The sequence below is a fragment of the Orycteropus afer genome, unplaced genomic scaffold (assembly GCF_000298275.1).
Source record: "Orycteropus afer afer isolate SDZICR_OR568_19922 unplaced genomic scaffold, OryAfe1.0 scaffold00462, whole genome shotgun sequence".
Classification (NCBI taxonomy): Eukaryota; Metazoa; Chordata; class Mammalia; order Tubulidentata; family Orycteropodidae; genus Orycteropus; species Orycteropus afer.
The window spans coordinates 805,849-817,080 of NW_006922049.1; the positions used below are offsets into that span (position 1 = coordinate 805,849).

The 11,232-nt window shown below is 44.7% G+C and overlaps 1 protein-coding gene across 1 annotated transcript in view; it reads left to right on the forward strand.

Moving 5' to 3' along the window:
- ST7 (suppression of tumorigenicity 7) overlaps positions 1 to 9,614 on the forward strand; it is a 428,986-nt gene extending 419,372 nt beyond the window's left edge. The window contains exons 14-16 of the mRNA XM_042782770.1: positions 2,134 to 2,226; positions 5,133 to 5,272; positions 9,519 to 9,614. Of these exons, the coding sequence (XP_042638704.1) occupies positions 2,134 to 2,226; positions 5,133 to 5,272; positions 9,519 to 9,614 (329 nt within the window). The remainder of the gene's footprint in view (positions 1 to 2,133; positions 2,227 to 5,132; positions 5,273 to 9,518) is intronic.
- Positions 9,615 to 11,232: the final 1,618 nt, after the last annotated feature.

Genomic DNA, 11,232 nt, shown 5'->3' on the forward strand with positions numbered 1-11,232 from the left:
ATATATATAACTATAATAAATATCTTCACCCTCTTTTTAAAAAGACCAGAACCGATTAGAAGAAAAAGACTAACTTGAAACACAAAATTCTGTATGCATGCCAAATACTGGAGTGAAAAACGTTTGGCATCTGACTGAGAAGACACCAACAAGCCATTCGCTTTCTATGGTTCAACGCTTTCAGGATCTTGTGCTCCTAAATTTCATTTAAACAGTTGCTCCCTGCAGTGCACACTGACTTTGATTTTGAGTAAAGTTTAGCATTTAAGTTTATAGCCACTTTGAAAACTTCAGGCTTATTTATATCACATAAACCTGCACAGATTCTTAATCACAGCCACCCTGTTGCACACGAAGAATCTGGATTTCCAAAAGAACTTCCATGTAGGTTTTTCCACATTTTTGAGATGCTTTCTTAGCAGACATCATTTATGGGGAATGATATTAAAATCTTGCACTGTTGTCCTTCACGTTTAAATTCAGCACTTCCCAGAAGGTGTTTTAGTATATCCTGGAAAAGCACTGCATTGTTTTTGTTCGGTGGTGGTTTGTTTTTGCATTTGTTTTCCTTTCTTGAAACTCTAGTGCTGTCAAGAGAGATGCTGCTCCTTCAAGTGACTGTTGTATGTTTACCTGTGCCAAGTGCTCCTCTCTTGCTCATTTTAATGGGCAAAAGTCATCCATGTTCGCTGAAAAGAGGGCTGATTAAACTGGGGCGAGCCTTTCATTTTAAGAAGAGTTAAAGTCTGGGGTGTTTTTAATGTTTTAATCTCTGTTTAAGAGATTTCTGTTACGAGAGGAAAATTGATAACATTTTTACCTCAGCAAACTGCCAGCAAACTGGCTCTGCTCTAAGCCCATGTTTCTAGTGATTTATATTCTCCGTGGCAATGTGCTGTAACCTCAGAGTGATACCACTGTGGTGTAGATTGACTGCATTCCAAATGCTGGAATCACATACATACTGTTTTTGCTTTTAAATAATATTCAGACACCAGAATAAATACCACATGTGCACTGATGCTGGCTACAATGGAACCTTGTCATGTCTTGTGAGGGAGAACATTCTTTGTTTCTGATTCCTGTTTGAAATAAGTATGCAAAAGATAAATATGTTCAGTTTTGAGGAGGCTTAGGTAATTACACAGCTTAGGATATAGCTATGAGTCCTTGAAGTGTAGTATTTAAAACTGAAAATATCGCTGCGTGTTGCCACCATCCCTTAGTGACACACATGAGGGCACAGGTCGATATCTGACATCCGTGGTGTCAGATACAGTTTTTGTATTTATACCTACAGCGTGTTGCAGCTAAAGGACATCTGTTGGGGAGAAATTACCTCTGTGAGCACTGTTCATAGGCGCAGTGAGACTAACATGTTGATGACATCGCAACCGGGAGAGTAACACACATGATAATGGGAAAGGATAGATTGATTGGAAAGCCATAATTCAGCTGTGGGGCCTAATGTTGTCTGAAGCCACAAGAGCAGAATTAGGTGACCTGACATCATCAACACACAGATAATCAATCTCCCCAGATTCATATTTTTCCACATGATAGTAAAGATTTAAAACTTTCATAAAGTTTAGAAATACCTCCTAAGTCATGCATTTTCAGATTTTCGCTTTTATCCATCTTGGTTAGAATTCTAATCCACTTAGACATATCTTTTAAATAGACATGGTAAAAAGCCTTTCATATTTATACATCTGTGACAAGTTCCAAGTCAATCCCCGTTTGCTTCTTGAGGGAGCATTCCAATCCAGGTTTGTTATTACCTTTGGTTGGGCTATTGGATTAGTGTTTATAACATTTTTATAATATTTCAGAGATGAGGAAAGCCTGGGCATTGGTACTGTTGGCTTCCCTACCCCTCTGCACCCCTGCCCCCACCCAATTCCACAAGGTTTGCCCAGAATATATAGTACGAGATTAATGTGCAAGCAATACATCAAAATGGATCTCTGACGGTTTATCTGGTGCCTGCCTCAGAGGCTGGGTGGGTCTTGCATCCATTCCTGGAGTTATTTTAAATGTTTCCCTTTATAAGAATGTTCCAAAGCCCCTTTTTGAAGTTAGGTGGGTCAGAGACAAATGTTGGCTCTCTAACATATTCTCTCTCCTTTCCAGCTTTTCGGATGATCCCTTATCCCTTGGAAAAGGGGCACCTATTTTATCCTTACCCAATCTGTACAGAAACAGCAGACAGAGAACTGCTTCCATGTAAGTTTCAACTCTCTCTAGTCATCTCTTCAGCCAGTAAGGTTGCTGGGACTAAAGGTGGGGCTGGAAGAGGTGGAAAAGCATGAATGTTTATCACGTTCCTGATCTTTTATTACTCCTCTCCCAGACCCTGCCTTAGTGTGATAGCATATGTGTTCAAGTGCATTCTGTCAGTGGGTTTGGATTCCTGTTTCTCCAAATCTCTCCAAGCTCTACAAAGGGAAGGATCCTAAAGGACTAACATTTACATGAAGACGTATCATATTCTGAGGCCTGAGCCTGGAGACCCCTAGTTGGAGCTGTAGTCTGGTGAGATGCTGAGCTGGTCCCTAGCACAGGTTCTGCCTGAACTCTCCAGCAGGTCCAGTGTGGCCTGCACGGACGAGGGCTTGACAAGAAAGCTGACTTCAGAGGGAGCTGCCGATGAGTCAGGAGGAGGGCGGCCCCGGGACGTGGCGTCCCTGCGGAGGAGGAGCCTTGGGGCCGTGGTGTGGCCAGAGGCATTTCCCGTGAGCCTCTCGTGGCCGGACATAGTGAACTAGAGTGACATGGGCACAGCCCACGTGCAGCCTCAGCACTGTATCAAGACCCACAGAGGCAAACCCTGCCCTCGAGTGCCTTACACGCTAGCAGCCTAATGGCCACACCACATGTGGAAAATATTATTGTGGTTACTGTAATACATTGTTTTGACAATTTGGGCTAAATAGTTATTATTGACTCACACTGTGTACGAGGATCATGTCCAGGCTCTTCATGTGGCCCTGACTTAGGACATATCTTTCTCCCTCGGACAATAAACTCCAAATCTTGACTATTCTCTCTTTCTCTTCCTCTCTCCTGCCACTCCCCCTTTTAACAACAGTTATACCAATAGCTCATCAGTATAACATATATAAAGACTTTGTCCTGAGGAATAGGGTAACTTTGGATGCCTCTGTGCATAGTAAGTTTCCAAACACCAACATTAGTGAGGCAGTTATAAATTTCCATGTGTCGGGGTCTGGGTGCAAAGCTGATGACTGTCTTCCAATTAAAGTAGCAGAAGGTACTTTTGTTTCCTTGCCACCAGGCCACTGGGAGATGTGTTACTGGGGGAACTCGGAGAGCTCAGTGATGTGGTCCTCCTTGTCTGGGTTTTCTTGTAAATGAGCCCGGAGCCTCCCACTACATTCTCTTTAACTTCAGAAATCTCTGTTGTGGGCCCACACTTTACCTTTTGTCTCCCTTCAGAAATATTCTTGTTAACAGTTTCATTTTCTGGTAAGAAGGACAGTTTTCTAGGAAAACAGTTTTTAAATGTTTTAATTGGTCCCATTAAATTTCCATGAGGATAAATGGATTATTAGAACAAGATTCTAGTTCTTAAGGGAAACTGTACAGGGATAGTCTTGATAAGTGCTTAAATTATAGCTCACATGCATTTAATTGAATGTAATGATAAAAGTCTGACTTCTCCAGAAAATTTTGGTGGGAAGGGGGGTTCAGCATGGAGGGTAAGACTAGCAAGAGGTCAAGTGTTTTAACTCAAAAAAACCTCACTGCCATCGAATCAGATCCGACTCACAGCGACCCCTCCTTGCATTTCCGAGGTGGTATCTCTGTGGAAGTAGATTGCCCAGTCTTCCTTCTGATAAAGGAGACCCTATTTTGGACACAGGAAGTGCAGCTGTTGCCACATCAGACCCTGAGGAACCAAGCCTGTGCTTGCACCCTCACAGGCTGACTCACCTGGAGCCAGGTCTGTGCTCTGTCCCCCCCGAGTCTTCTCTGCCTTGTTTTCCAGTCTGTCCACTATACTGCATAAAAGGGTCAACAGTGTATTGCTTAGGGCTCTGAGTCACAAGAGCTGATTGTCAGAGGAAAGACCTTCAGATCTTGGCTTTCCTGAGGAAAAGAGGACAGTTTCTTAGTAGCTTTTACTCTTTGGATTGCTCACACACTTTTCCTCACAGCTCCCCTCCATCAGGACTCCTGGCAGGTGAGTTTTGGCTCTTCTGAGCAGAGCAGCCCCTTCCCTCCTGGGCAGCATCCCCACCCCACCTGCCCACACAGTCATAGGCAGCCACACAGCCAGCAGAAAGCGGCGGTGTCGTCTCTCAGCTTTTGTAGCACAGCTTTTTGGTTTTCCTAAAACCCAAAGTTTAAAGCTTAAAAATTATGAGACACTCTGAAGAGCACCCACTGGTTATTTATTATTTATTTTCAGAGTTTGTTGCCAGGCTGCTTATCATCCAGGGTCTCCTGCAGCTGTGCCAGAGCAACCGTGGCTGCCTGACCCTCAGCTCTTTCAGACTGAGGAGGCCAACGCGTGAGCTTCCTGCTGGACGCCTTTCTAGCATGGCAGGCCCTCCACTGACACACTGGCAGTGTGAGGAAAATACGTTCCACAAACTAATAGCGTCTTGTTGTCATGACCAAAGAGCTACAGGAAGGTGAAAATGTGGAGAGGACTTGTTTCCAGTTTACTTGATTTGGGATTTTCCAGGTTCTCTACAATGAACATGCATTTCATGATTTGAATGTGGTTTAGTTGTATATGTTTTTGAGAAAGGAATACTATATGTAGTTAGGCATAAATGGTGCTACTGGCCCTACCCTGAATGTCTGACATCCCGAAGCCAGTCCTCTCCTGCCCCAAGATAGGGCATTAAAGGTTAAACATGGACTCGGGAGAAGCAGAGAGGCGCCGAAGGCCAGGTCAGATGTTTGAGTGTGGTTTGTTCATGTCCTGTCTTTTTCATTTCTAGCTGGCTCAGTCAAAGCTTGGTCAAGTCAGCCCCTCATATAGGAATCCCTGAGAAGGCATTTCACTCCACCCTCACGTTTCCCTTTTGGTCTTCTCCGCAGCTTTCCATGAAGTCTCGGTTTCCACCCTCATGTTTCCCTTTTGGTCTTCTCCACAGCTTTCCATGAAGTCTCGGTTTACCCAAAGAAGGAGCTTCCTTTCTTCATCCTCTTCACTGCTGGCTTATGTTCCTTCACAGCCATGCTGGCCCTCCTGACACATCAGTTCCCAGAACTCATGGGTGTCTTTGCAAAAGCGGTGAGTCTTTGGCAAGAGAAGGAACTGGGTTGTCATTTACAAATGGTACATACCTGTCCTGATCATTTGCTCACACTTTGACTTTCATTAACATCAAAGGGTTGAGTGCAAAGAAAGTGTGGGTTGTGTAATACATGCTTTGCCGCATTCCATAAAAGAAAAGAATCTCAACTGTTTCTAAAACATGCATGAGGTCCATAAAGAGGAGATAAATAATTAAGGGAATCCTAGCAAATGAAAAATGGGTGGGAAATTATTCAGTTTCATATCCATAGGATGATATTATTCCAATCTTTGGATATTTGTGAGTCTTTCCTTCCAGAAGGATAAGCTTTACATTTTCAGAGATGATTAAATAACATAATTTAAATGGCTACAATTTCTTAGCTTGTTTGGGGGATGAATTTGAAGGGTTGTAGCATTAAGAAGTAAATCAACATGACAATTATAAATATAGAAATCTACTAAGAGACATTAGGTTGGTTGTGGATACTACCTTTAATAAGAAAAGCCATTTGACTGTAGTTGCTTCCAGGTGAGTCAAGTTAGGAACCTCTGTATTGAAGAAAGGACTCACCTTCAGACACCTAATTGCTGGAAACAGCTTCAACCTTGGGGGTGATTGGGAGGTGTAGGGGATGGTGGAGAGAATATCGGGGTTCTCTGGGAGAGTACACAGAATACTGGAGAGATGTGCTCATTACGGACATCACACAAGGGACAACTCTCCTGACCTCGTGTTTGCAGAGCTTTGGTTTTGAATTCAAATGATGCATTAAATAAAATGTAAAGATGCTCTCAGGGTCTTCTTTGTATTTTATCCCTACCATGGGGTGGCAGTTTGGTCAGCCAACCATAATTTGAAAATGGAGTGTAGATAAGTTTGCTTTTTAACCCCTGTCTGGAGGGTCATACTTATCTTGCCCTTCAGTGAGGGTTAGCACTTTCCAGAACGTCTGGGGAGACTTGATGGGGAGGGAGATGGATGGCCTGAATGAGACAAGCCCATCCCCCCCTCCCCACCCTCCCCCCAGAGTCTTCTCCACATTTTCCCCTTGTCACTTCATCAGCCCCTCATGGAGCCCTGCAGGTTATCACCGCTGCCCTATAGGCTATGTGCAGCCATTTACAGCTTATAAAAATGATTTTCTCAACTCCCGCCTGAGATAATGGCCCTGGGATAATGCTTTCAGGAGATGCAGGGAGACTGTACAGCCACCCCCAGGCTGCGTGCAGCTTGGGAGCTCTCCACGTGTTTACATGTGATATGCAGCCAGTAGGGAACCCCACCTGCAAGTGTGAGCAACTGGAGAGGAGTCAAATGAGAAGCTTCCCCTGGCTCGCCCCCTAATCTAATCAGACTCAATGACTTCGGACTGACTCTTCCTAGGATGTTTGGCTACCAAGATAATGTTGCTCATATAAGTAAGTGATCATTCCAAACCCAGCCCTGTGCAGAACGTGGGAAGATCAGCCTTCTGACCCCTTCTGCTTTCAAGGGCCCTGTCTTTCCTCCTCTGGTCTCGCTTCTTCCCTGAGACAGAGCCCCCTGACTTCTGACTCTCGTCTTCATTTGTAGGCCCGACCTCTTTGAAGTCTGATATTGATTACAGTGAAATGTCAATTGTCTGATTGCAGCGGGGCACCTGGAACTTATTCAGATAAGCAGAGGCGTTTCGAATGTTAATGAAGCATGCTGGGAGCCATGACCTTCTTCTGTATGATGGTGTTTGGGGAAGAGCAGGCTCCGACGATTGAAGTGTCACTCTCTCTTTTTTATTATTTCAGTTGCTTTTTCTCACCACAAGACACTGACTGAATTATGGTGCATTTTGGTCAAAAATGTGACTGTGTGTCTCTGCCCTGTGGACAGAAGTTTTGGACATTGAGATAGATGGGCTGTTCCAGGGTTGCCTGGTGTTGCTCATTCAGACTTAACTTTTCAGGCAATAAATTTCCTGCTAAGCCTATAAGTGAAAATGCTGTTCATTGGTTGTGTCTCTGGCTAAAAAGACTGTTGACTGATTTTAAAACATGCAAAGAAATACAGAGGCATCCCCAGTAAGGCATTACCCTCCAAACAACTTGTGTTAAATGGCTCCAGGTGAAAGCTACTGACCTTTGGTCACTAAGTGAAAGGGCTTAGCAGTTTAGGATGCTACTTCCTTGTGGGCATAGGTTGAGGAGGAGGATGTGGGGAGAGGTGCTGAGGTAGAAGGTAGCTTAGTACAAAAGGGAGCATGTCCCAGCATGGGTTCTGCAAGAGAATCCAGCCCTCTGGGAACCCACATCCAAAACCAAACCCACTGCCATCAAGTTGATTCCAACTCATAGCAACCCTATAGGACAGACTAGAGCTGCTCCACAGGGTATCCCAAGGCTGTGATCTTTATGGAAGCAGACTGCCATGTCTCTCTCCTGTGGAGCACCTGATGAGTTTGAATTGCTGACTTTTCAGTTAGCAGCTGAGGACTTGACTACTGTGCCAGCAGGGCTTAATTCTCTCAAGGATGCTACATTCTAGAATGGGGGAGGGAAGTACAGGCAGTAGCAGCACTGGGGCTTAATTCTCGTGCAGAACCTGGTGGAGAAGGGCAGGTGCCCTCCAGGGAAGCAGGGATCCTGTATCTTTGCTGGGCCCTGTGGGAAGAGGGGCAGTTTATAGACATCAAACAGGATAAAGCTCTTCTCTTGATTTTTAGAAGTTTCACGTTTGTGCTTTTCATTCAAGTCAGGTCACTACCCAAAACAAAGCAACCAAATCAAAAACAGCCTTTCTTTGGAATGAACTCTGTAATGGCATCTCCGTTTGGTGAGAGTGGAGGCTCCTTGTGTCCCACATTTCAGTGCATGCAGGCCCTCCGAGCACAGACTGATGCCTGTCACCTCGTTCCACTGGCTCATGCTCACGCATCATCAGTTCTTTCCCACTCGGCCACCACCTCGCAGTTCTCTATCCATTTTTGTTCAGGTCCTTAGGATACAATAACTTCACCACCAATAGCACTTTGCTTATGGAGCCCCATCTAGCCATTCCTGTCGGAATGTCTGACTTATATGGACCACTTTAGCACCTAGTTCCTCTTATTGGAATTGAGTACGTATGGAGCCTTGGCAGTCTCTCTCTTTTGTGATAGATAGATAGGTAGGTAGATAGAGGTAGATAGATAGGGCAAGTGAGTTTGGGAAATTTGTCCACAATACCCATTCTTGAGGGCCCACCATCCATTGAACATGATCGGTAGAGGGACCTATTTAATAAATTTACTTGACCTGAGGACCACGTCCCCTTCTGCATATATACTCTCATCATGCACTACACGACCATGAGGAATTCTTGGTGGTGTAGACAATGCTGTGTGAAGAACAAGGGTTTAGGACACAGGACCTCATGGCACATGAACCAGGTGTTGAACCCTAGCAAGGCACTGTCTTCGTTCTGAACAGATCAAGGAGAAGGAAACCATGCAGATGCCACTCTCTGCCCTGGCTGGGCTTAGGGCACCTCTTCTGCCAGATGCTGGATGGTCTGTGGAATGAGGCTGATTCCTCACAAGAACGTAGAGTAGATCTGAGATGTTAAATATGAGCCTTAGACCATGGCACTTGGCTTTCTTAAAAGGCACAGCTAGTGGGCATTATTCTCTACATGAAAAGCTGAAATGAAAGGGCTCCCAAAGGTCCACTCAGAGCGGCACGTCTTTCACAGGGACACTCCCTCCAGGGAGTAGCCAGTGTGCAGCCTTCCCAGGTTCCCATGATGCAGCTGTGAAGCAGGCCATTCAGAACTGAGCACAGGCTGCCCAGAGCAACTCACGGCCACATAACAGACTTGACCGTTTCCTTTTGAAGTGCCTTCTACAGCCAGCTAGTTGTAAGTTGTCACTGTGTTTTAACCGTCTACCCACTGGCTGCCCACCTGCGGTCCCTTTTGATGACACTAGGCATCCGCATGGGCAGCCAGCAGGCCTGCAGCCTGGTTGGAAGGTCCTAGAACTGTGGGCCAGCTGTCAGAGGAGTGAAGGGGGCTGTCAGCAGACACTTCTCCCCTTATCTAACAGAGCCGAGGGGCTGGAATGCAGGTTTGATAATCATCCTCTGTCTCCTATAAACACAAATATGAAATCGTGTGCCTTTGGAGATTTTTGGAGCAGAGACTCAAGATAGAGAGCAGGAGTGGGAGAGGGTTGTCGTAGAGTCATGAATGAGATCTCTCCTGATGTCTCTCTCTCTCATTTCCTTACAGTTCCTCAGCACTTTGTTTGCCCCATTAAACTTTGTCATGGAGAAAGTGGAGAGCATCCTCCCGTCCAGTCTGTGGCACCAGCTGACGCGGATCTAAGAGGAGCCCACCGGCTTCCACTCACCTTGCCGGCTGGCTGCCACCATCTCTTCCGTGCCAACTCCCTATGGACTGCAAGAAAGCATGACTTTGAAAAAGGGAAGCCATTCCGAGACTTATAAACATTCATGGACTGTCTGTTCCACATTAAAAGCTGTTTTTGTTGTACAAAATTCATTGATGTTCAGTTCTATTATATTTTGCCTTCAGAAAAGAAAAGTCAAAAATAAACTTTTGTGTATTGCAGCAACCAGATTTGTCTTCCTGTATCTTCCAAACCTAGAAGCATCAGTTTCCCAGATAATCCCAGGAGTTTCCATTTCATTTACTGGGAACCAGCCCTGCTGAATGCCAGACTTTTCTTTGCTGATGGACCTCATCTCAGCAGGCACTTAAAACCACTCAGTGACTTAGAAAATAGGATTCTCAAAAGTACCATCTTTTACAGCCTCAAACCGAGTGTCCTTGTAGGCAAAATGCAGAAAGACATTTCCAGAGGGAATGACAGGAAGCATGAATGAAATGAAATGTATGTGGCACAACAGGTTATTCCAACCCAGGGACTACTTATTGAGTGCTCAGCCCTGTAGTTCCGAGGATCAGTTCCTTCCTTCTGTTTGAACATTCATTGTGAGAAAAAATCGCTCCTGGGAAGCTGCACTCCCAGCAGTCAGAGGCAGAACCTGACCAGTTTACCAACATGGCTGTTTTTATTATTAAATACATCCTCAGTGGGTACTTTTTTAGAACATCGCATTTGCATTCTTCATGCCTCAATGTGACATTCTTTGAATATTTCAGCCTTGTGAACCAGTGTTGTTTGCCCTCACCACCTTGAAAAGCATACGCTATTCACACCTTGTGAGCATCTGCCGAAAGAAGAAAAATAACCTACAATCTCCCATCTGGACCAAAAAGTACAAAGTACCTTTATTAATCCCATGCTTAAAAAAAAGAGACTAGTCCTTAACGGTTTGTTTCTCCTGTTCCTTAGCATTCTACATTTCTACATCTGTCCCCATTGGAGTTAAGATAGATGGTGCCTGGGAACAGTCTCACACCACATCTTCCTGATTGGGCTTCCTACCGGCTCCCGATCTTCATCCAAGAGCACAGTCATGTGAGCAAGTGAAGTTAGGTGCACAAGGGTCTCTCATACTTCTGGCAGACATTTCTTTGTACCTATTTTGTGTGAACCCTTGATGGGGATATGCAGCTGGCTCCTGCCTGTAATTATCTAGCAGGAGATTGATCCACATATACACACCAGTAGTGTTGCTGTCGGGGGCAGGGGCCATGTCTGCCTTATTTACCTCTCTACCTCTTCTTCCTCCAACAGAACTCTTGTCATAAAGTGGATGCTCAAATGATTTGTTGTATGGATTAATACAGTACATTATAGGTACAAATAAATTTTTATTCACATTCAGAGGACAGATATTGATTCCAGCTGAGAGGGATCAGAGAAGGCTTAGAATTGTAATTTTGAGCTGGAAGAAAAAGTATAATCTAATTCTTTGACTTACTAGATGAGGATACTAAAGCCCAGACAGACTTTTTAGTTGCCTAAGCTGGGACTCCAAAATGTAATAAACCTTGGGTGAAAGATTTTCCAATG